Source organism: Kogia breviceps, chromosome 2, assembly GCF_026419965.1.
Source record: "Kogia breviceps isolate mKogBre1 chromosome 2, mKogBre1 haplotype 1, whole genome shotgun sequence".
In the NCBI taxonomy this organism is placed as follows: domain Eukaryota; kingdom Metazoa; phylum Chordata; class Mammalia; order Artiodactyla; family Physeteridae; genus Kogia; species Kogia breviceps.
In genome coordinates this window covers 143,196,897-143,224,193 of record NC_081311.1, presented here as the reverse complement: position 1 = coordinate 143,224,193, position 27,297 = coordinate 143,196,897, and the positions used below count along the sequence as shown (strand labels likewise).

The 27,297-nt window shown below is 36.0% G+C and overlaps 1 protein-coding gene across 2 annotated transcripts in view; it reads left to right on the top strand.

Annotated features, from left to right (window-relative positions):
- Positions 1-27,297, top strand: part of OLA1 (Obg like ATPase 1) — a 171,688-nt gene that overhangs the window by 82,088 nt on the left and 62,303 nt on the right. For both annotated transcript variants that reach the window (XM_059054548.2, XM_067026320.1), the window contains one exon: positions 24,381-24,556. In XM_059054548.2, the coding sequence (XP_058910531.1) occupies positions 24,381-24,556 (176 nt within the window). The remainder of the gene's footprint in view (positions 1-24,380; positions 24,557-27,297) is intronic.

Sequence of the window (27,297 nt, the reverse complement as noted above, 5' to 3'; positions counted from 1 at the left end):
CTTTGTGCCCATTATTTTAAAGGTAGTACTGATGATCATCACTAACAGAAGTTTTATAGCAGACTGTATTATTACAGAACAGAATTTTGCAGATATTTAATTATTTGGATGGAGATACTTGACAAAATGATAAAGGACTGCTATTGTACTCTGTAATAGTAGCAATAAAAACAACCTTCCTCTTGGGGACCAGAACCCCATTCAAATAAGCTGTTCTTCTGTTTGTTCGTTTGTTTGGTTTGAGATTTTTCTAGTTCATGTTGAAATCATGTTTCCCAGGTATGTGAACTGGCACTTCCACTCCCACAGTTGGGTTCTTGTCAGAGCTTCCTAGTCTTCTGTTGTGTCTGTGTGCTCATAAGTGATATAGTGATAGCTATCTTCACTCTGCTTAGGAAATTGCTTCTCAAAGGCTTGTTATATCTTCCTATTCAGCAGGAGGGAAATTTAGGTTCCAGTTGTGTAAGTACATTGCCTTATTTTTAGTATACGAATTGAAATTCTTAAAGCTGGGTCAAAAGTAACATGTTCCTCAGGTACATTAAAAAATATATCATATTATCTTCTGATAAATAGGGGACATTTAAGCTATGAGTGATAAATTGTTTGCTAGACAATGAAAAGAGGAAAGACATTCTCAGTATCTTATAAGGTACATTTTAACTGAAATTATTTGACAAGCTAATCCAATTTCTTTGTTAGGAGGTAGGTACTCTTACATACAATCGATGAGGGCTTAAACTCATTTAAGTGAATCATTTTATGTTTAAGGGAGAAGTAAAACTTGAATTGGATAGACTTTGGCTAGATGAAAGGGGATAGTACCAACACTTGTTCTGTACCTTCTGTGTATCAAAGATTTTGCTATGCAAAAAAAATTTTTTTAAAAATTTCTTTTCAGTAGATAGCATCTCTGTTTAGAGAGGAGGAAACTGGAACCAGAAAGATTGTTGTTAGCTACATGACCTTAGGCAAGTTAATGGAAGAACTCATAATTTCTGAAGCCAGGACTGTTGGCCTGATGACACCTTATACCAAGTGGATGCATTAATTTTTAAATATGGGGTAATAGATACTCATTATTATATAATGTTTTACCTATGGTAGGAAGCATAATATTTGAGTTGTGATATTTCCCGTTACAATAGAATTCCATTTCAAAATGGCATAAAAATGAAGATTATCTCTCAGCTTGTACTATTAAGCAGGTAAGATATGGTTTCAGGCAGTATTTGATCCACTGACTCAAAACTGTCCCTAAAGACCTAATCTCTTTCTCTCTTTGCCCTCTGCCTTGACCAACTTTATCCTAAGGCTAATTACTCTCATGGTCAGAAGATGGCTTTCAGCATCTCACTGGCCACGTGGTTTCTAGTTCACACCTGTCAGGGAAAAAGAGTGACTTTAGCCCAGCCTTCCAGTAAAAAGCTTTGAGATTTACTCACTTGGACCTGCTTTGGACATGTCCAATCTTTGACCATTCATTGTGGGCAGATAGAATCATCTAAACTCCCTAAACTCCTAAGTGGTTAGAAAAGAGGGGGCATAGACAGATGTCAGGGAGTTGACAATAAATCTGTACATTCCAATGTCAAACTTGAACATTTTTATTTGCAGTTTTGTTAATTGGCGAGGAGAGAAAATACCTGTTAAATTTTAAGTTAAAAAATTTTTAGGAACTAATTCACTTTGATACTTTGATTCTTGACTGGCTCATATCATCGTTCTTTTCATGGTAATACCTCATAATACTGGTTTAAAACATCCCATTATTATGAGTTAAAGCAGTATAATTCTGATGAAATTTCATTACTAGAGTGGTAATAAAAATGTTTCCTCTTCATTAAATATGTGAAGTTTATTATTCATGAAAATGAAACTGATATATTACTTTGTGAGATCACCAAACATAAAGCAGAATGGTAGTAGAGCCTCCTCATAGTGCTCTGTATCGGTTAGTGCATATTTTATTTAATGCCATGTTTTAAAAGTTTTATTTATTTTTAAACAGAATTTTGTTCTCCAAATGAAAACGTTTTTTTTCCCCACTTTTTTAGGTTAAAAGTTTTCTTATGATTTAAATTTTTTTTTTTGGTGGTGGTATGCTGGCCTCTCACTGTCGTGGCCTCTCCCGTTGCAAAGCATAGTCTCCGGACGCACAGGCTCAGTGGCCATGGCTCACGGGCCCAACCGCTCCGCGGCATGTGGGATCTTCCCAGACTGGGGCACGAATCCGTGTGCCCTGCGTCGGCAGGCGGACTTTCAACCACTGCGCCACCAGGGAAGCCCTTGATTTAAAATTTTGATCAGCTTCCTAAGTAGTCACCCATACTTTTGTTTAGAGGTAATGTTTTATTTTATATTATTGCTGTGATCAGTATCACTTCTGTTGGTCTTTTCTGGAAGTGCTTCTTCTCTTTTTCTACTTCATTTTATTTCCAGTACTATTTCCTAATTCAGGCTCTTATGTGTTATAACTGTCCTTTGTAATAAATTCTTGCTGGGCCTCTCTTTTTCTGATCAGTGTGACCCAGGGACCATTTGTGTCAGACGTGTTTTGTTTAAAATGCAGAATCGTAGGTGGGACCCTGGTGATCCAGAATCAGGGAGAAGGCTGGGAAGGCCTAAGAGAATATGCAAAGTGCAAATGTATATGTTTTTATTGTTTTTATCCAAACTGTGGATTAAGCAGTAAGATTTTAGATAAATGAAAATAAAATTCTTGTATTTTAATGTTTACATTTATTGCTAGGCCTCAGTATATTTTTTCTGTATGCTAGTCACACATGCAGATTTATATATGGCATATGTATAAATAAGCCTATACATATAATACATTCATGTTTACATTTAAAATTTGCTTTTATTACTATACTTAAGTGTTATATTATCTCTAGTATTAATACTTTTATTCAGGGTTAAAACTTAGCAAAATAATATATAATATATATAGTATGTGTTTAATATAGTTGGATGAATTCTTATAGGTAAAAATTTATATGATGGAAAGGAAATCTTATTTAAGAAATGAACCGCGCTATTTAAAACAGAAATCTGAGATCTTTTTCACATTGCAGCTGAGTTAAACAAATAATCTTTCTACCATTGCTAAGAAGTGCATGTAGTTAAAAATATGTATACATTTATACATATTATTTTTTGCATGTAGTTAAAAATATGTATACATTTATACATATTATTTTTAAAAACCTAGTTAACTTTAAAATATGTAAGTTTTCTTGTCGTTTAGGGTTCTGTGAAGCTGATCATCAAGAGGGTTGCAAATCATTGGTGGTTTCTATTTTCAGATTTCCACATCCCGGAGTAATTTGCTTTAATTTCACCCAATTTAACCTATACTTCACACCATCACCATTCAGCTTTAATAGCTATGTTCTATGCATAAGAAAAGCAGATAAATGTCCACAATTAGGCTGCAAATGATTACAACTAGTTAGGGCTTTATGAAGACAAAACTTAAAGGACTATGGCGCCAAACAAAGCCACAAAAGACGGCTGAAAATGCTGTCTCGAGAAGTCAAGTCTACCATGGCATTTGATTTATCACTTTTGTAGTTGATTTTACTTATTTTTAACATATTGGCAGGTGTGCCTACTCTGAGAAATATTCAGCTTTAAAGAATATCAGTTCTCTGTTGTTTAATGTATTTTAGTTTGTTTGCTTCCTTGAATTTCAGCATAGATAACAAGATTGAATCTTCTTTAAAAAATATTAAAATAATAGCATGTTTTTTGAAATTAAGCAGAATTGGTTTGAAACGTACTGGCATTTACATACCTTGTCAATGCATTTGTGAAATTAAGACTTTTCTGAAATGTTTGTGTATCAATATATGGTACTATCAGACATATGATGGAAGTATAGTTTTATAATTCTGTCTAGAATTTCATTTCTGGATGGGTCTTAGCATGCAAAAGATATACCTTTAGAGTATTACTTGTGTAATGTATGTGCACATATATAAAAGATTCAGAAATTATTTTAATCCTATTTATGTGTGGGTGTTATGTTTTCCTCTCTCTATATAAGTTCTTCTTGATGGTTACTGCACAGCATTATTTTAATGTATAAAGAATTTGTTTATCTTTCAAGGTTTTAAAAAAGCCAGACTATTCATTTTACTATAAAAGCATGTCTTCCTCCTGCAAAATAAAATGTGTCCTTTTTGTTAATGTTTTTCCATATTTAGCAAGGTAAATCTGAGTTAAAAGACTGGATCGCATCTCTCTTCAAAATTTTCAGTCCAGGTTTTGACATATAAATCTTTTCTTATTTTTTAGTGAATAAATAAAATTCAAAGTTTTAGTTTAGTATTTAGATTTTATTCTTTGGTCATTACGTTAAATATTCTCTCAGAAATTCTGTATAGATAAGAGTAACAATACTGATGGATAATAATTTCTTTTTACAGCTTTTGTGCCCCCAGAATTATTCATGTAATTGAAATACACCCATTCTAGAAATGTCATGTCCACCGTTTTATTTATTATATGAGGGGTAATATGTATCTATTTAAAACATGTACCTGGGCTTCCCTGGTGGCGCAGTGGTTGAGAATCCGCCTGCCGATGCAGGGGACACGGGTTCGTGCCCCGGTCCAGGAAGATTCCCACATGCCGCGGAGCAGCTGGGCCTGTGAGCCATGGACGCTGAGCCTATGCGTCCAGAGCCTGTGCTCCACAATGGGAGAGGCCACAACAGTGAGAGGCCCGCCTAGCGCGCGCACACACACACACACACACACACACACACACACAAATAAAAAAATTAATTAAAAAAAAACATGTACCTATTGTAGATAATCCTTATCTTCTGAACTAATAATCAAATAATGCCTCTTTAGTTTATTGTTGCTTAGAAGCCAAAATAGATGTAGATTAAAAACCTAAGCACTTGTGGGTTTTATACACATGTAACAAACAATATGCATGCGTGCACAGAGTTGCTAACTTAAAAAATAATGCTCAGGAATTAATAACTTGTTGCCTTTATAAAAGGAATGTATGTGGGAAAGTATACTGAAACTTATTTTTTAAAATATCTTTATTTTAAAGAAAGCAGTCTACCCTACAAAGTAGACCAGTATAGCCATGGGAAGACAATATAGCTGCACAGCTTCGCAGTTGTATTAAACTAGTTTCATATGCTATATCATAAAAGTTTCAGTCCAATCAGCAACTAAATTTAAATACTGCAAATTGTAGCAGCAAAACAATAATTCTGCTGATTAGCCCCTTTCCATTTCTTGTAAGTGAACTGTTTATGCTGTTGAGTACCTTTTGAAAAAAGAAAAAGCCAAAACAGCCTTGATTAGTCAAGGAGTAATTGGATGACTTGATTTTAGCAAGAGAATGAATTGGTTGATGATAGCCTGTAACTAAGTGTAGTGGTTCTGTTCAGATGAATACATAACATACAGTCATCAGATCTTGACAGGTATAACATATAAGCAGTGCTAAAATCTGGTGGTAGTGGGGATAAGGTGGAGATGGTGGGGAATAAGTTCGTCATGAAGTCTTTTATTAGAAATTTTAAGGTAATTCTTAAAGGAATTGAGAGGAGCTAACTTTTTTTTTTACGTTGGGGAAGGGATAGGGAGATTTGTCTTACTTTAATACTATAGTCCCCATGTTTTATGCTCTAAAGACAAAATAGCTCTAAAGACAGAAGAGCTGTAGGATCATTTAACTTTCTTTAGGGGCATCAACAATATTATATTTTTTTACTCTTGTTGAAGATCATGGTTCATTAGCAGAGCCATGTGGGAAAGCCTTGAATTGTGTTGTTATTTAACTATTTAAAGTCTTGATTAGTCAGAACTTTTTGTAGATGGCATTATGATTTCCTGATTACTTTAAGGCTTTATCTGAGTTTACATGAATGAAAACTGGCATAAAACAACAAAAATTTTTTTTGAATTTATTCCTCTGTAACTAGTCGTCTTAAATAAGTCCTGGTTCTCATCTTCCCCCTCCCCCCACCCCAAAGAATGTATTACAGTAATGACCCCTCCTCTGCTATAATGTGCTGCTGGGCTCCAAAAGTGTCAGCTGCATAAAATACGAGGGCAATTTATTGCCAGATGAATGGAATGGCTGGGGTGAGCCCGCACGCCTAGTTGCAGGGGTCGAGGGTGTGGTAAGGTGCGGGCCCAGCCAAATCCCTTCTGATACAGGCTTTGATTTGGCACCACCTGGTGGTGATTGTTTGCTCTGACTTAACTACTGATGGTGATCTTTAGGGTAGCAGTAGGATTCTAGGAATTTCTCAGGTAGCTGGTACCCATTTTGTTGAGCCAGTTCAGGTGGATTGGGTTGGAAGACTACTGGGTATGCAGTGACCTACTTCACACAATCTGCTGCAAAAGGTTCAGTCGCTTTCCTGTCCTTAATCTTCCTTCTGTGTTCTGGTCTCATTTTAGAACTGTGGATTATTGCATTTAAGGGCATAATTATTTTATGAGGTATGTTATCTGGTTTTATGACATCACCTTCACAGTTTGGACCCAAGAATGATCCCTATCGTATAATGTGAATTTAGTCAAACCGTTATTTTTGTATTCTAACACCAGATGTTCTTGGTGAGTCCTTCCTTTTCCATTCCTTCTATCCCCACCACCACCCAACCATATCTTTAAAAAACTAGGTAAAAGTTATAGTCCATTGATATTATAGATAAAGCTAAAAATAGTTATTTTAAAAATTAATAGCCAGTCATTTATTTAACTGATTAATACCTGTCACATGTTTACATTTTTCAGACATTTAAACACCAGTATCAAACTGTAGCAGAGGCAATATTATCTCTTATCAGAGCGTCAATGTACTTAAATATGAGATTAAAAAATAATTTATACTTCCATCAAAACCTGCACGCATATCTTAAAGTTTAAATGACATCTACGTAACACCAGTGTTCCAGTTTGAAACCTTAAGGCTGACTTTCCATCAGCTTGTACTGAATACTGACCCCCTCCCTACTTCCCTTCATCCTGGATTTACTTTCTTGTATTTATTATATGCTGACCTATTTCTCTCCTATTAGATTATAAACATCTTTGAAGGCAGAAACTAATCTTATTCAGCTTTCTCTCACCTCTGAAATTTGCCTTCCAGCTCTTGGCATCATTCTCTTTGTGATTAACATTCAGTACACATTTGTCAAATATGTCTCTTAAAATATGTATCTTAAACATCTCCAATTTTATGACTGGCCACATTTCATCTCAATTTAATGTCATTCTTCCTACCCACTAGACAAAAAAAAATCTTTGTAAAGACTTTAATTTTTTTTTAGATTTAACCACTTTCATGTTATTTCTATAACTAGTATCCAACAGTCAGCTGCTCTGTTTGTGACTAGTGGTCTCTTTCCAAGCTATTATTAGATCTTGTATATAACTGATAGAATCGTTTAAAGAGAGTTTGAGTGAATAAGCGAGCAAGGACAAGATCACAAGAGCACTTCTCTGAAAGTCTACATAGGAATTTTAATCAAGGAGATTAAATTTTAATTTAATCTTTTCATCAATTGACACTACACGTTTGAACCTATGGCAACATCTTTTGGTCGATATATAGCACAACCTTTGTCTTTTCGTGTCCACAGGCGGTTCTCAACTGTGAGTTAGCGACGTCTAGAGACAGTTTTGATCTTCACATCTGGGGTGTGTGCCTGTGCATGTGCATGCACACTCACGCGGTTGTTGTGGGTGTGTGTGTGTTACCGGCATCTGGTTTGGAGAGGCCAGGGGTGCCGCTGAAACATCCTGCAATGCACAGATTGAACCCCTGCAAAGAAGAATTTACCTGGCCCCAGATGTTAGGAGTGCCAAGGTTGAGAGACCCTGGTATACACCTTGTCTTCAGCTTTTCATTTATAAGTGTAACTAACATATTTTGAGTGTTTACATCCTAAGATCTTGACATATATTACCACTTTTAATCTTCAGGACAATCTTATGAGGTAGGTATTATTCTCTAGATTTTAGACAAGGAAACTAAGGCACAGAGAAATTAAATAATCACACAACTAATGAATCAAACAGTCTGAAATCCAGATTTGAATCCAGGTAATCTGATTCCAGAGTCTGTGCCCTGCATCATTTCTGCTCTATTTATACTTCTATCCTGCCTGGCATTTCCTCTGACTCTCTGCTTCCCTTTGCTAGTATCTGTCCCTAAAAGTCTTCATCTGTACTCAAGCCTTCCCTCCTTAATCTTGATTCACGCTGATCAATCCCTTCTCTCTCTTTTTCTTTTATGGCTGCATTTATTTGTCTTAGTTATAGTGTATAGGTTTGTTTTGCCCTCTTCTTAATTTGATTTATACATTTAAAAAATTATACCATAATATGTAATCTAGTGCCCAAGAAGTCCTCAGAAAATAATTAAGTGAATATCGTCACTAATAGCCAAGCAATTCAGAGGTGAAGAGATGAAACACAAGAAACATCTCACATCTGTTATTTCAGTTTGCCATGTTTTGTGCTTTACTTACCCTGTTACTTTATGTGATTGACATGCTTAGCACTGGTTTCTTTGAAGTACTTGCTAAACACAGTACTTGTGTGCCGTGAAATTGATCCTTTGCTGTTGTGCTGCATGTCTAACTTCATCTAGAATCTGTCGTTCTCCTCTAACAGTTTTTCATTCTGAGTGCTAAAAAGTGCTCGAGACATTCATTCATTCATTGATTCCTTTACTCTTCACTTCACCTTGTACCTAATTGTATATCAGCTCTGATTAAGGAACTGGAAGGAACCAGAAAGGTGTTTAAGACAGAATCCTTGAACTTAAATAAGTAGAAGATAGAGTCACATATTCTAATATTAGATATACATGCTACAGGTCAGGATATGGTTAGAGAAGGCATCACCGTGGAAATACCATTTCAGTGACATCTACTTAAGGTCGCAAAAGAGATGTAACTTTTTTTGAAAGGCAGAAATGGGGAGGAAGAATATTCCATGCAGAATGATGAGTAACAGCATTGAAAATTTAAAATGAGAGCATTGAATGTAGGTCAGTTTGATTGAAAGGTGTGGGATATTAATGGGCACCAACATTAGAAATATTAAAGCTCTGATTTGTCATTTAGTTTATTTCTTAAAGGGCAGAGTTCACATGACTCCTTTTATTCATTGCTTACAGTACTGGTAATAAAGTTAGAATTCTAGTTTTGTTCATTACTTCATTTGCATTTTCTCTCCTTACAACATTATTCTTTAAAAAGATACAAAAATGGATTTTCCCAGGAGTCATATTTAGGGTAATATATTAAATCACCTGTTTTACCACACCTTATTCCAAACAAGTGTCTTCAACTCCTCTTCTGATCCAAGGATGGTAGAGATCTCTTAGACCTGGACTCCTCTAGAATTGTTGTGCTGATGAGGGGAAGTTAAGCTATGCATTTTAGGGATGGATGTGATTTGTGATAGAAAGAAAGAATATGTATCTTTGAGGCCCAGGGAAGAGAGTGGGCAAAAGTTTACTGACAGTTGAATATTAAGAACTTTCAGGGCTTAGGGAGTCGGTACAAGAGTTTGACTTTAGCTGAGGATTTGTGGAGAGTGAGAGTAGGGCAAGGTCAGTTTATAGAGCACCTTTTCTAGTGACAGAAGACTAAGTGATGTTTTAGAAATAAGGAAGTTAGTAAGATAGTTATTGGGAAGATTAAATACAGCAAAAACAGCTTGCTCAACATTGGAAGTAGAGCAGAATCTCAATAAATATCAATTCAAAATACCATTGATTAAATTTAGCTTTTATACATCTAAGTATCTATTATATAGAATAAGTGAAAATCTTGTTCAGAGATGAATGTTAGTTCTCATTAAGGTACTTTTCTGCCTGCTTCTTTGGAAAGAGTTGATTTGTTGCAGCAACTAAAAATGTATAACCCTTGAGCAATTGTATATAATTAAGTACAGGTGTTCACTCTGGGTTATAATTCATAACTTTTAAGTGACTTTAAGGATTCCTTAATGGTGTGAATGTCTAATTATCTACAATATAAGTATAATACCAGTAACTTAGGTAGAGTTTTCTGGTGTTCTGTACATTTAAAATAATTATATTGTATAATATTGTAATGTGTTGCTTCTAATCAGCAACACATGCATGTGACTTCCTTGGTGGCACAGTGGTTAAGAATCCGCCTGCCAATGCAGGGGACACAGGTTCGGTCCCTGGTCTGTGAAGATCCCACATGCCGTGGAGCAACTAAGCCCGTGCACCACAACTACTGAGCCTGCGCTCCAGAGCCTGTGAGACACAACTACTGAGCCCTTGTGCCACAGCTGCTGAAGCCCGTGCACCTAGAGCCCATGCTCCACAACAAGAGAAGCCACCACAATAAGCAAGCATACGGCAACGAAGAGTAGCCCCCACTCGCCACAACTAGAGAAAGTCCGTGCTCAGCAACAAAGACCCAACATGGCCAAAAATAAATAAATAAAATTTATTTATTTAAAAAATTGTTGCAACGGGTCTTAGTTGCGGCAGGCACGCAACATTTTTTCTTTTCTTTTTTCTTAAAATTGAAATATAGTTGATGTACAATATTATGTTAGTTTCAGGTGTACAACATAGTGATACAGTGTTTAAATACATTACAAAATCATCACCATAAGTCAACCATCTGTCCCCATATGAAGTTATTACAATATTATTGACCATATTTCTTATGCTGTATATTACATTCTTATGACTTATTTATTTTATAACTGGAAGTTTGTACCTCTTAATCCCCTTCACCTATTTCACCCACCCAGCCCCCTCCTCTGGCAGCCCTAGTTTTGTCTCTGTATCTAAAGAATCTATTTGCATTTTGTTTTGTTTGTTCATTTGTTTTGTGTTTTAGTTTCCACATAAGTGAGGTTATATGGTATTTGTCTTTGTCTGACTTATCTCACTTATCATGATGCCCTCTAACTTATTCCATGTTGTTGCAAATGGCAAGATTTTATTTTATTTTATTTATGGCCATAACTACCCCTTTAAACTACTCTTTCCCCATACATTAAAGAATTTTTGTCATGTCATTTATAAAAAATAAATAGGAACTAACCTTTTTTAGTATTTATGAATAAAGCTGTAGATGTTAAGTGAATTGCCAATGCAAGTTTAGCTCTCTCCCTTCTCTTTAAATAGCAATGAGCTATAGAATTATAAGGAAGTTGGGAATCATAGTTCTGACACAAGGTAGGACTTTGTTTTGAAGAACAGATTAGAACTGTGAAAAGGCAGAGATTTTTTTGAGGAGGATATCCTTGTCTTGATTTCTAACATTGTATTTAATAATTTATTTTTTACTGGTTTAGGAATGTGGCCCTTAACCTTTCAGTGATTTTGGTGGGACTCTGGATTAGAATATAGATGCTCAGAACATTTATTATTTAACACATAGGACACAGGATGTTTTGCTGTTGTGATTTATGATTCAATATATTTGTATAATAATTTTCTTTTTAAAAAATTTTTATTGGAGTATAGTTGATTTACAATGTTGTGTTAGTTTCAGGTGTACAGCAAAGTGAAACAGTTATACATATACATATATCCACTCTTTTTAGATTCTTTTCCCATATAGGCCATTATAGAGTATTGAGTAGAGGTCCTTGTGCTATACAGTAGGTCCTTATTAGTTATCTATTTTATATATAGTAGTGTGTATATGTCAATCCCAATCTCCCAATTTGTCCCTCCCCACCCTTACCCCCTGGTAACCATAAGATTGTTTCATACATCTGTAACTCTATGTTTTGTAGATAAGTTAATTTGTACCCTTTTTCTAGATTCCACATATAAGCAATATCATATAATATTTGTCTTCCTCTGTCTGACTTACTTCACTTAGTATGACCATCTCCAGGTCCATCCATGTTGCTGCAAATGGCATTATTTCATTCTTTTTAATGGCCAAGTAATATTTCATTATATATATGTACCACTTCTTCTTTATCCATTCATCTGTCCATGGACAGCTGTCCACATCTTGGCTATTGTAAACAACACAGCAATGAATATTGGGGTGCATGTATCCTTTTGAACCATATTTTTCTCCAGATACATGTCCAGGAGTGGGATTGCTGGGTTATATGGTAGCTCTATTTTTAGTTTCTTAAGGAAGCTCCATACTGTTCTCCATAGTGGCTGTACCAATTTACATTCCCACCAACAGTGTAGGAGGGTTCCATTTTCTCCACACACTCTCCAGCATTTATTGTTTGTAGACTTTTTGATCATGGCCATTCTGACTGGTGTGAGGTGATACCTCATTTTAGTTTTGATTTGCATTTCTCTAATAATTAGCAAAGTTGAGCATCTTTTCATGTGCTTTTTGGCCATCTGTATGTCTTCTTTGGAGAAATGTCTATTTAGATCTTCTACCCATTTGTTTTTTTCTTTTGATTGGGTTGTTTGTTTTTTTTGATATTAAGCTACATGAGCTGTTTGTATATTTTGGAGAGTAATCCCTTGTGTTCATTCGTTTGGAAATATTTTCTCCCATTCTGTGGGTTCTCTTTTTCATTTTGTTTATGGTTTCCTTTGCCGTGCAAAAGCTTTTAAGTTATATAAGTCCCATTTGTTTATTTTTGTTTTTATTTTCAGTACTGTAGGAGGTGGATCCAAAAAGATACTTCTGCAATTTATGTCAGAGAGCATTCTGCCTATGTTTTCCTCTAGGAGTTTCATAGTATCCAGCCTTACATTTAGGTCCTTAATCAATTTTGAGTTTATTTTTGTGTATGGTGTTAGAGAGTGTCCTAATTTCATTCGTTTGCATGTAGCTGTCCAGTTTTTCCAGCACCACTTATTGAAGAGACTGTCTTTTCTCCATTGTATATCCTTGCCTCCTTTGTCATAGATTAGGTGACCATAAGTGCGTGGGTTATCTCTGGACTTTCTATCCTGTTCCATTGATCTATATTTCTGTTTTTGTGCCAGTACCATGCTGTTTTGATTACTGTAGCTTTGTAGTATAGTCTGAAGTCAGGGAGTCTGATTTCTCCAGCTCCGTTTTTCTTTCTCAAGATTGCTATGGTTATTTGGGGTCTTTTGTGTTTCCATACAAATTGTAAAATTTTTTGTTCTAATTCTGTGAAAAATGCCATTGGTAATTTCATAGGGATTGAATTGAATCTACACATTGCTTTGGGTAGTATAGTCATTTTCACAGTATTGATTCTTCCAATCCAAAAACATGGTGTGTCTCTCCATCTGTTTGTGTCATATTTTATTTCTTTCATCAGTATCTTAATAGTTTTCTGAGTACAGTAGGTCCCCTACATAGAGACAAGTTCTGATCCAAGAGCACATTCTTAAGTCCAATTTGTTCATAAGTCCAACAAAGTTAGCCTAGGTACCCAACTAACACAATCAGCTCTATAGTACTGTACAGTAATGGGTTTATAATGCTTTTCACACAAATAATACATAAAAACAAACACAAAAAATAAAGAAAACATTTTTAATCTTACAGTATGGTACCTTGAAAAGTACAGTAGTACAGTACAACAGCTGGCATACAGAGGCAGGCATCGAGTGAACAGGCCAGAAGAGTTACTGACTGGAGGAGGAAGTGGAGGTGGGAGATGGTAGAGCTGAAGGATCATCAGCAATAGGAGATGGAGGGCAAGCTGCAGTTTCACTCATGCCTGACATTGATGGAACGGGTTCTGGTTCCTTGCTGGATTCAATTCTATCTACCCTCTTGAAAAAATGATCCAGTGATGTCTGGGTAATGTCTCTTTTTTTCTTGTCATAGATGACATGGTAGCACTGGATTGCATTCTTAATGGCTGCTGCAACCTTCGTGTACCATTCTACGTTTGGGTCCTGTGCCTCAAAAACTAACAGTGCCTCCTCAAATAAAGAAAATCCCCTTGCCATTTCCTGCTTCGTGAATCTCTTCTGTTCATCATTTACTTCTTCCTCTTGTCTCTCTTTGTCCTTTCTGTGGGCCTCCAATTCCATCAGGTCTTCATTAGTAAGCCCCTCATGTTGCACAGCAAGGAGTTCAGTGAAGTCGTGCTCTTGCAGATCTAGCTCCAGCTTCTTGCTGAGGGTCACTAAGTTGCTGAAGACCTCTTTTGACTCCTTATCCGAACACACGTTCGCATCTTTGAAAGTTTGCAACTTGAAGGTTCATATGTAGGGGACTTACTGTACAGGTCTTTTGCCCCCTTAGGTAGGTTTATTCCTAGGTATTTTATTCTTTTTGATGCGATGATAAATTGGATTGCTTCCTTGATTTCTCTTTCTAATCTTTCATTGTTAGCATATAGGAATGCAAGAGATTTCTGTGTATCCTGCAACCTTACCAAATTCACTGATTAGTTCTGGTAGTTTTCTGGTGGCATCTTTAGGATTTTCTATGTATAGTATCATGTCATCTTCAAAGAGTGACAGTTTTACTGCTTCTTTTCCAATTTGTATTCCTTTTATTTCTTTTTCTTCTCTGATTGCTGTGGCTAGGACTTCCAATACTGTGTTGAATAATAGTGGCAAAAGTGGACATGCTTGTCTTGTTCCTGATTTTAAAGGGAATGCCTTTCAGGTTTTCACCACTGAGAATGATGTTTGCTGTGGGTTTGTCATATATGGCTTTTATTATGTTGAGGTAGTTTCCCTCTATGTCCACTTTCTGGAGAGTTTTTATCATAAATCAGTGTTGAATTTTGTCAAAAGCTTTTTCTGCATCTATTGAGATGATAATATGGTTTTTATTCTTCAACTTGTTGATGTGGTATATCACATTGATTGATTTGTGGATATTTCTATAGTCTTTGGTTATATAATACCCTTTGCTTCCATACTTGATTTGGGCTCTTAAATCTTACATGTACCAGTGTTACCTTAGATGCAAATAAAGATCTTTTGACTTGAAACCTTGGCATGATATCTCCCCCGCCACCTCTCTCGGTCTCTCTCTGTCTCTCTCTCATTGCTTTTGTGTAGTTGACATTGTTTTCTTTGCTAAAGTCACTATGCATCCTGCCTTCATATCTCCCATCAGTAGTCTAGTGTACTTCTTTATTACCATATTTGGAATACAGCAGTTCTCTTTTAGCTGGTTCCCTATTTCTGGTTAGTTTTTCTAAAATGCCGCTTTTTGTTTGTTACTCAATAACATAAAAACCAATGTTGCCTCCCTGTTGACTAGCAGATGCCATCCAGACTTACCTTGCTATTTGGACTTCCCTATTCTTTACCCTACTGGATGTACTAAGTTTTTGTCTCCTACTACCCCTCAATACAGCGTCTCACTATAGTCAGCTTTCCAGTAAGCCTTCTTTATTTCAACCTTCATTTTTTTATCTGATGCGTTTTCCTGTTACTTGTCATGCCTTTCTTTATCTTCTTTACCTATACCAAATTTCTGTATTTAAAGGCTTTGATGATTAGTTATTATTAGTTGAACCTATATTTAAGGTCCTTGCTAGTGAGTATTGTTCTCCTTTTTTATTAGCTTCGATTTGCTCTCCCAACCAATTGTCTAATTATTAAGACTAAGGTCCTCTTATTTTGATTTTTGTTTTTAATTCTTAAGACTTAGCACATTGTTAGATGTATAAGCAAGCTTTCTTTAAGTGGAGAACTTACATTTAGCAAGGCATATTGTGGTTTGCATATGTTGAGGAGGTGACAGTTTATGCATTGACTTATATACCAAGGAATTCCTTATCTCTGCATTGTATAGTGGTAGAGGATGGAAAGAACTTAAGTAAAATAGGCCCATCTTGACCACATACCCTCTTTTTTCCAAGTAAACTCTAGACATGCAATTTGGGGTATCAAGTTTTCCATGACAGGTAGTTTATAAAGTACCGCTGTGAAGCCTGTACACTTAAATACATCACGTGTTTTAAAATCTATTTCTGTATAGCTAGGGATGCTTTGCTTCTGAAAGCTGAATATAGCCCAAATTTAAGTAGTAATATAGCAAAGCAGTTCACTGAAGTGCTGAATTTTCGAAGTATATTTTTATTTCTGAAGTCTTTCCCAGTTAGATTAAGCATCCTAAAAGTATGGATTTTCTATCTTACTCAGATTTTTATGGAATAAGATAGGATTTGAATGTATTAATGAGTAAGTTGGTCAATCTTCAATCCATTTATAATTGAAAATAGCCAACTCATTTCTGCCAAATCATACCAAGAAATAAATATGATGCAGAGTGTTCAATACCATGTGGATAGTTCAATGTATCTCACCAAGACTGTATTTTGACTGGCTCTCAGTAAAGAGGTACACAAATTTTAAAAGTCACAGCTTTAATATGAGCATTGACATTTTGCTTTCACTTAGTGACCACATTTTATAATAGAAATGATTTATTTAATAACTAAAAATATTTTTTTGTTCATTTTATTTGCTGTTACCTCAAAGTATAGTGGAGTCAATCAAGCGAGTTTGGGGCTGGAAATTCTGTTAAAGAGTGTGTAATAGAGGGTTAAGAGAGAGAGCTAAGAGAGATATCAACATTCATGCGGTGGTTAGAGCAAGGAAAGGAATAGCCTGAGAAGAAATGGCCAGAGAAAATAGAAGAAAATCAGGAGAATGCAGTTGAAAAGAAGCAATGAAAGAGACCTCGTCAGTGCTGTGAAGTTAGATGCTACTGAGAGGTGATTCAAGATTCCTGAAGAATGGCTGTTTGATTTAGCATCATGAAGGCAAATCACTGGTGTTCTTTTTGAGATCGATTTCTGATAGCCTGCTGGGGGCACATTCCAAACTGTTGTGGGTTAAGTTTTGTATAGGAGGTAAAGAAGTGGTGAGAGCAGGAATGGCTTGGAGCCAAGAAGTTTGGCTGGAAAGGGGATTGATGTCTGAGGGTGACTGACTTGACTGATTTAATATAGAATTTTAAGCTTACTAAAATATTGATGGGAAAGTATTGATGGAAATGGTGGTGATACAAATATAGGAGAGAGAGAGGCATAATAGACTGAGGTCTCAGGAAATACAAAGAACAGTTTGTGGAGCAAACTTCCTTGGAAGGGGATAAGATCCAGAGCAGAGATAGTAGAGATTGGACATAAATAGTAGAAGGTAATGCTTTCCATTTTACTGCTGGAAAGAAGGAAAAATTGGGTAAAAACAAAAAGGGGGTTTGGTATTCCAAGGTGACATACATTGTCTCTGTGAAGTGAGAAAGATTAGGTCTCCTGGGTAGCAGGAGAGAAGAGGAAAGATCGGAAATGTGAGAGAAGTCAAGAAGGTTTGAAAAAGGTGCTTTGTTGGGAAAGGAAACATTGCAGGATTGCTGGATGAAAAATCTTTGTGATAGAATCCAGCCTGAGCCTAGCTTATGGTTAAATTTCTCTTATAACACATTGTTTAATAATGAGACTTTATTATAGTTAGCATTATTTTCAGTCACCGTTTTTATATGTATATAAAGAAATGTACAGATATAAAATAATTTTCATGGTTATAGTGGTTTTCTCCCTGTGGCTAGTCACTGCAAAACCTAAATTTTAAGTAAAATTTGTGTAAATTTTTCTACAAGTTAAACTTGCTTATTGTGTTTAAAAAAGAATGACTTTTTTAAATGACTTGTTTTTATGAACAATGCATGTTAATTATAAAAAGTTTAAGCAAGACAAAACTGATAAAGAAGAAGATTTAAAAATTACTCAATCGCTCCTTGCCTAGGAATTATTTTTATTAGCATTTGGTCTGTGTTATTAAAAGAGAGAAACAATTTTATTAAAATGTGATCATTAATGTATATACTGTTTTAAATAGAATACTATAGTTAGTTTGCAAGAAAGAAAAAGAACTGAAGTAATACAGAAGAAATTAATGATTCTATACCAGTTGGTTGACCAACTTGCAGCTGGTCAATTTTTGTTCCAGTGTATGTTTGTGCCAGCATACTTAGAATGTGAAACTTTGAAAGTGGCTATGATTTCTAAGTGGGCCACCTTCTTGACAGAATCTTTTTCAAAGACTGAGAAATCTTACAGTGTTTTACTTTGTGTAATTAATCCACTCAGAGTATATATAGAGAGGAATATTTTCAAAACCTGAATGAGGTTAGCAATGCTAAAATTTAGCTCTTTCGTACTCTTCAGTTATAAGAAATAAGAGAACAGGTCCATGTTTACATCCTTGAGTCATAGTAGTCTCATCTCTGGCATATGGAAGAAATAGACTCTAATGGAAAGGGATATAACTATTATAAAATATTTCTCAAAGAACTACTCTTTGCCAGAAGCAATGATCATCTTTCTCTAGGAGAAAGGAGAATACTCTTTTCTTCATGAAACATTTTCTTTCCCCTACTCCTGGAAGAGCATACTCCTTGTTTTTCACTGACTTTGTCACCACTTTGTAGTCTCTTTTGCCAAATCCTTCCCTATCAGACACCTGAGTTTTTGAATGCTCTCTCTGTACCATGTCATCCAGACCCATAACTTTAAACACATCGGATAATTCCCAATTTTGTATCTCCAGTCATGACCTTCCAAACTATATCTAGTCCATTCTCTCATATATTCCCAGTACAAACATTTCTCATCTTCTCTACAGCAGCAATTTTATTTCAGGTTACCACTCATCTGCACCACTGCAACTACCCCCTAACTTAGTCTTTGTGCCAGCACTCTTGTCCCCTCTCTTAGAGTCTGTTCTTTTGAGAGTAACCAAAGTGGCTTCTTTAAGTCATAAATCATATATCATCACCCTACTTTCCTTTTATTTAAAGCTCCCTAATCAATGGCTTCCCATTGTAGCTAGAATAAAATCCAAACACCCATGGCTTACAAATGTTTGTGAACTACTTTACTTCTCCAACTTAAACTTTATTTACTATCCTCTGCTGTGGTTCACCCACACTGACCTTATTTCTACTTCTTAGAACTCTCTTCCTTCAGGTCTTCTCATTACTCCCTCATTCTGGCCATTCTAGTTTCAGCTCCAATATCGTCTCTTCAGAGAGGCTTCTCTGAGTATCCTAGTACAAGTATTGCCCAGCAAATGTAAATTGATACAGCCACTATGGAGAACAGTATGGAGGTTCCTTAAAAAACTAAAAATAGTGCTTTCCTGGTGGCGCAGTGGTTGAGAGTTTGCCTGCTGATGCAGGGACATGGGTTCGTGCCCTGGTTTGGGAAGATCCCACATGCCGGGGAACGGCTGGGCCCGTGAGCCATAGCCGCTGAGCCTGCACGTCCGGAGCCTGTGCTCCGCAACGGGAGAGGCCACAACAGTGAGAGGCCCGCGTACCGCAAAAAGAAAATAAAAAATAAAAAAATAAAAAAAGAACTACCATATGACCCAGCAATCCCACTACCGGGCATATACCCTGAGAAAACCATGATTCAAAAAGAGTCATGTACTACAGTGTTCATTGCAGCACTATTTATAATAGCTAGGACATGGAAGCAACTTAAATGTCCATCAATAAATGAATGGATAAAGAAGAAGTGGCATATATATACAATGGAATATTACTCAGCCATAAAAGGAACAAAATTGAATTTTTTGTAGTGAGGTGGATGGACCTAGAGTCTGTCATACAGAGTGAGGTAAGTCAGAAAGAGAAAAACAAATACCGTATGCTAACACATATATACATGGAATCTAAAAAAACGGTACTGATGGGGCTTCCCTGGTGGCGCAGTGGTTGAGAGTCCGCCTGCCGATGCAGGGGACGCAGGTTCGTGCCCCGGTGCGGGAGGATCCCACATGCCGCGGAGCGGCTGGGCCCGTGAGCCATGGCCGCTGAGCCTGCGCGTCCGGAGCCTGTGCTCCGCAAGGGGAGAGGCCACAGCAGTGGGAGGCCCGCGTATCGCAAAAAAAAAACCCCAAAAAACCAAAACGGTACTGATGAACCTGATGGCAGGGCAGGAATAAAGACACAGACGTAGAGAACGATTTGAGGACACGGTGGGGAAGGGGAAGCTAGGATGAAGTGAGAGTGTAGCATGGACATATATACACTACCAAATGTAAAATAGATAGCTAGTGGGAAGCATAGCACAGGAAGATCAGCTCCGTGCTTTGTGACCACCTAGAGGGGTGGGAGAGGGAGGGTAGGAGAGGGAGGGTGGGAGGGAGGGAGACGCAAGAGGGAGGGGATATGGGGATATATGTATACATATAGCTGATTCACTTTGTTGTACAGCAGAAAGTAACACAACGTTGTAAAGCAATTATAGTCTAATAAAGATGAAAAAAAGCAAGTTTGCCTAGCAATGCCACCCCCTCCCCTGAGCACACACATGCTCTATCACATTATCCTATTTTATATGGAATAGTACCAAAAAAGTTTTTAAAAATCAGATTACATCCCATCACCAAAATAACCATAGTTAATATTTTCAGACATTTCTTGATTTTACAAAAAAAATTGTGATCTCACATTTTTGACTTAATTTATTTAAATAGGAAATGTTTTCACTAATGTAAGTGGGAAATTGCCAAAATTGAAGATAATGAAAATAAATACAATGAAAACTACATATTTAATTATTTAGCCTTTAGAAGCTCTGAGGCTGAGGCCTGTTCTGTTGATAAAAAGTTATCAACATTTATAAATTTATAAATGTTAAACATTAAAGATCAACGGCATCAAACTAACATTTTCTCCTTGACATAGTCAGAAGGACTAAACGAGAATTGAAAGAGAAATAACTTTCTCATCAAGTAATTCAGTATGATATAGTCTTCAAGATGACTCTAGTCATCTTTATCAGTAAAGTATTTCCCCCAAAAGGGAATTGTGATAATAATTGTAACATTTATGATACTGATTGTTTTAGTTAATCTGAAGTTGAAATAAATAACTTTTGCCATGGACTAGGGTAAAAATATTGTGGTGAACTAGTAAGAATTAGTGGGGGAAAAACCTGTAAACTCACAAAGTTTATTTTAAACTGTTCCAAAGTGAATTTAGTGACATGAAATGATATTATTCAAAATTAATGTTTGGGGCTTCCCTGGTGGCGCAGCGGTTGAGAGTCCGCCTGCCAATGCAGGGAACACGGGTTCGTGCCCCGATCTGGGAGGATCCCACATGCCGCGGAGCGGGTGGGCCTGTGAGCCGTGGCCGCTGAGCCTGCGCGTCCGGAGTCTGTGCTCCGCAACGGGAGAGGCCACAACAGTGAGAAGCCAGCATACCACCAAAAAAAAAAAAATTAATTAATTAATGTTTGAATATATTACTATGGAGTTTCTTCTGAATTACTAATTCCTACATCATAAAAAAAAAAGTATATGCCCCAGTTACTGAAAGAGTTCTCTGTTAAGCACTTTACATATATTATCCAATTTAATCATACCCATCTTCTGAAAGGTAGAAATATCTTCATTTTAAAGATATGATAATGAGATCCTTAGAGGTTCAGTGATTTGTCTAAGATTTTATGACCAGCAGGGCTGTTAAAGCCCTTATTCTTTTTTTAAAAAAAATATTTATTTATTTATTTGGCTGCACCAGGTCTTAGTTGCAGCACTTGGGATTGTCATTTGCTGCACTTGGGATCTTTAGTTGTGGCATGTCGGATCCAGTTCCCTGACCAGGGATCGAACCCCGGCCTCCTGCATTGGGATTGTGGAGTCCCAACCACTGGACCACCAGGGAAGTCCCTAAAGCCCTTAGTCTTAACCAGTAAATCTTGTACTAAAAAAGATATGAAAGAATGTTATGATGTGAGTGTAGAGTGATGTCTGTTGACCCAGGAGCACGTCTTTGGAAAGTAATCTCTGATTTTTTAGTTGTAAGAAATGGGAAGTTGCCCAAATGACCACCAAATTTTCTGTAAGCTTATAGTTTACAGCTCCTTTAGGCCTCAGTTGATCACGGGGCTATTCAGTTTTGAAGGATAACTTTAATGTTCCATTCAGTTCATTTTTATCTTAACTTTTGGCACTATTTATTTTTAGAAATAAATTTAAGTTATTTGCATAATATGTTACCACCTCATATACAAATGAATAAAATAGGAACACTATTTCAGGCATAGGAACAACAATGCAATTCAGTTTCTGTTATCCACTTAATTAAAATTGAAGGCTGGGACTTCCCTGGTGGTGCAGTGGTTAAGAATCTGCCTGCCACATAGAGAATGGACTTGAGGACATGGGGAGGGGGAAGGGTAGGTAAGCTGGGACAAAGTGAGAGAGTGGCATGGACATGTATACACTACCAAATGTAAAATAGATAGCTAGTGGAAAGCAGCTGCATGGCTCAGGGAGATCAGCTCCGTGCTTTGTGTCCACCTAGAGGGGTGGGATAGGAAGGGTAGGAGGGAGACTCAAGAGGGAGGAGATACGGGGATGTATGTATATGTATAGCTGATTCACTTTGTTATAAAACAGAAACTAACACACACCATTGTAAAGCAATTATACTCCAATAAAGACGTTTAAAAAAAAAAAAAAGAATCCACCTGCCAGTGCAGGGGACACGTGTTCGAGCCCTGGTCTGGGAAGATCCCACATGCCGCAGAGCAACTAAGCCCGTGTGCCACAACTGCTGAACACACGTACTGCGTCTGCTGAAACCTGTGCTCCTAGAGCCTGTGCTTTGCAACAAGAGAAGCCAATGCAATGAGAAGCTGGTGCACCGCAACGAAGAGTAGCCCCCGCTCACCACAACTAGATGAAGCCCATGCAGAGTAATGAAGACCCAACACAGCCAAAAATAAATAAATTAATTAGTTAAAAAAATAAATTAAAAAATGAGGGCTGAAATTAAGAAATTGCCATTTAAAATCTGCTGATGCATTTACTGTAGGGATGTTGTTGAGGACATCACTATAGTTACTCATTAGCCCCTACATCAAGATGACTATATAAGAAATTTTTCATTCTGAGTATCATAAAAAGTTTTTTATTTCTATAACTGAACTGACCATGTTTCCTTTGTTGATTGGAGTGCCAGGAAACTATCTTTTATTTTCAGTTTTCCTGTTTTATTGTGCTATTTGTGTAAGTTGCCTCATCATGATAAGAAGTAAATAGTATTGTGCTTCCAGGGAATCTTTTTTCATACTTTTCAGGTATTCAAAAAATTTACCTAAACCATTGTCTGGTGTGTTTACTAGTAAGATATAATGTACCTCCTCATTTCTTGCTAATTTTGTTTGTATGAATCAGGTACTGTGTAACATCGATTGTTTGCCAAGAATACTTAAGTATTATTTTAAATAGTTATATTTAATTGTAATAATTTACTTTTAAAATTATTATTACCGAATATTTCCACGTTATGAACAGATTAATTATTTTTAATTCTGAGGAATTATATTTTAAAACTTTGCAACCTGTAATGAGAACGTCTTGAGTTTTTTGTATGTAAGAATGAGCTGTAGTCACTGTTTTTCTCTTATCAAACTCAATCAAACTGTCTTTCATGATTCCTATGATACCTCTATCTAAAATAATTGATACTATATGTTTGAAAGCATCTCATTTTGGGAATATAATCTAATTGGTAATTTTAATTAAATTAACTTGTTTATAAATGTGTTTATTGTTTTGTGGGTATATCATTGCTTTCTGTTTATAATATTTCTTAGTATTTGTTCATTTTTGTGGTACTGTTATCTGATAATTTGAGTAAATCCCAGTTGAATTATGTTGCCACATTATGTCTTCAAAAGGGCATAAAGTCAGTACACATGCTTGAGTAATGTCTGGTTGTTTTACCCTTATGTTTCCAGTTGGCAATTTGAAATTATGGCTTCAGCTGCACTTTAAATATGTGATAATAACATGTGTTTCTAATAAGGGCCAGCACCATTTTGTTCAGATAGTGTGAATGGTTGTCACTCATATATGACGAATGCACCTTCATCTGTTTCTTTGATAGTCCCCTAAAAACCATACCCTCAAATCAGGCCGATGAAATTAGCTGCTGTGTAAATTGTGTGTCTGAGTGGTTCATTATCTAATCACCGTCAGAACCACAGTGATAAAGTAGATTGAAGCAGGGAAGAGGTCTGCCAGATGATTTCACCACCCCCTGCCCCAAATCCAGTTTCCCTTGGAAACCCTAATAGTGCAGTTTAGAACTTCAGGCTCTCATGCGTGGAATACAGTATCGTTTAATGTACCAAACCTGAAAATACCAGTAGTTCTGGAGCATAATTTTCTTTCTTTAAAGATCATAATTTTATTTATTTCAATCAGTTTTTGAAACGTTGAGGCTCTTGAATTACTATTTTGCTGCTAGTGCCCTAAATAGTACTAAATAGGAAAAAAAAATACTCTGTCCTACTTGTAAGAATTCAGAATAACTTGAATAAATTTTTAACCTTCTAGGAATCTTGACTCACTCTAATAATGACCTTCTGTGTTATTTGTTTATTGAATTGCTTCCCTTTAATTTATTTTAGGTGCTTTTGAAGATGATGATATCACGCATGTTGAAGGAAGTGTAGATCCTATTCGAGATATAGAAATTATACATGAAGAGCTTCAGCTTAAAGATGAGGAAATGGTTGGGCCCATTATAGATAAACTAGAAAAAGTGGCTGTGAGAGGAGGAGATAAAAAACTAAAACCTGAATATGTAAGTAAAACCTACAGCTTCTTTAGATATTTGAGTTCATTTTCCTTGATTAAATTTTTAAAGTAAAGCACATACAATAACTAATATTGTTATGGAATTTTAGGATTCAAGGATCATTTCTGTTAAAAAAATTGTTGAGAAACCTTGTTTTCTCTTGGCAGCAAAGGATTGTGGTGACAGGCTGTTTAAGGTGTTTTTGGGAAACCATATATAGCAGTAATATTGAGTATTTTATGGTTACTATGTATATCCTCAGTTTTTGGTGTTGGAGATGTGGGGTTTTATGATGAAAACTTGCTGGATTTAGATAAAGGACTGAATATGAGTTTTGTGGATTTGAAGAAGTGATTTATATAAGGAATTGGTCTTCCACAGCGATTGACTGAATGAATGCACTATTAAAGTAGACAGATAATTTAAATCTTTTATGGAGTGAAAACACGTCATTGTCTTTAATATTCAAATGTGTTTTCTATCACATTATAGTGAATAATTATTAGTAATATTGTAGGAAATGTTTCAAAATTTGTTTTGACGCTTTTAGTTTAAAAATCATCAAATTGTCTTTTACCTTAAAAGAGCAGCCTTGACTATATATTTTCTCATTAATTAACATCTTCCACAAACTGTTCTTGCTTTTTATGTTTTTTTGTTACAGGAAGAGATTTCTTTCTTTTTAACTTTTCATGTGTTTTTAATATGTTTATTTTTTATTTTCTCATTTTTGGAAACTGATTATCTTTTTGCTTTCTCATTTATTTTTAATAAGTTTGGAAAACACATCTTTGATTAGGGAACTCTATTAGGAAGAAATCAATTACAGAATCAACCTCTAAACATAGTCACACTACCAGTAAATTATGGTCGAAAGTGCCTGGTCTTGGAATAGGGAGACCTGTGTTGTGCTACTGATTTCCTTGAGAGTCTGGAGTGAGCCCAAGTCATTTTACTTTTCTTAACATCATAGTTATTTCACTTTTTCCCTTTTCAAATAGAATCGAGAAAGGAGAGCGATTTGTCTGAGGAAATTGTACAAGATTTAGAATGGAAAAGGGGATTTCACATGTGGGTATGAAAGATATCCCTTTCTGTAAAGGGGGAAAACGTCGTGAGACAGATGTTGGGATTGAAGGCAATTCCTTTGCCCCAAACAGCACGGTTTCTGATTAGAGTAAAGCCTTATGCAGTCATCCTTTAGTTAATTGAAACTTACTGACATCCATATATATTTCAGAAGCATTAACCATCTTCAAAATAAATTTGTCTATCTTGCTTTTACTTAAATGGGGAAAAGAGGCATCACGTTCTTCTGAAATTCTTGGGTTACCATTTCCTGGCCTTCTCAAAGAAAACTAGAATGCTGAGTGTTATTACTCCTTATTTCCAAAAACTGTGATTATTTCATCACATCATTTTCTTGCAGGTCAAGAAATAGAATATTGTTTAGCACCCCAAAATATCTCCATCACTTACCAGTCTTAAAACTTTCTGTCTTCCCACAGCTAACCATAATCCTGAAATTTATAATAATATCCTTATCGGTGTATGTGCCACCTGCAATGATATGAATTATTTTCCTGAGTGCAAACTTTATATAAATGGTATCATGTTGTATCTATTTATATGAGCATTTTCATTCAGCATTATTTTGTACAGTTCATTTATGTTGCATTTATCTTTAATTCATTTCTTTTTCTTAATGTAAAATATTTCATTGAAAAAAATACACCATAATTTTAAGATCTGTTCTACTGTCAGTGGGCATTTGAATTTTCCCTCAAAGTTTTTTATAATCATGAGCAATGCAGCTGTGAACATTCTTTTACATCCTGATGCATGTAAGGGTAGTCTAAGGCTTATATTTTTATTATAGAAGTCAGTAGTATATGTATATCTTCGACTTTACTAGATAACACTGTTTTCCTAGTCTGTGAGAGTTTATCCTGTTGTCAGTACTTGGTATTATCAGATTTTTTCATTTTTGCAGTTTGATAGCTGTGTAATGGTATTTGGTTATTCTCATTTGCAGTTTTCTAGTTATGTAAGATTGGAGACCTTTTTAAATATTGATTGGCCCTTTAGGATTTCCTCTTTTGTGAAGTGCTTGTTCTAATTATTTTTTTCTCATTTTCTATTGGATCAGAGTCTTTTTCTCAATAATTTGTGAAAGTTACTTATATATTTTGGATATTAGTCATTTGCTTTGAATGGATTGCAAATATGTTCTCCCATTCTGTGGCTTTTATTTTTAATCTTTTTAATAGTATCTTTTGATAACCAGGTGTTAATTTTAAGGTTAGTGTTTTCCTGTCTTGTTTAAGAAACTTTCCTACCTTAAGGTCATCAAGATAATCTCTTGTATTCTAAAAGCATTATTGTTTTATCTTTCACACTTAGCTCATTAACCCACCTAGAATTTATTTTTTGTAAGTAGTTTAAGGCAGGCATCCAATTTGATTTTTTTCCCCCATATGGAAAACCTGTTGTTCCAGCACCATTTTAAAAAAAGACTGTCGTGGGCTTCCCTGGTGGTGCAGTGGTTAAGAATCCGCCTGCCAATGCAAGGGACACGGGTTCGAGCCCTGGTCCACGAAGATCCCACATGCCGCGGAGCAACTGAGCCTGTGCACCACAACTACTGAGCCTACGCTCTAGAGCCCACAAGCCACAGTTACCGATCCCGCACACCACAACTGTTGAAGCCTGCACACCTAGAGCCCATGCTCTGCAACAAGAGAAGC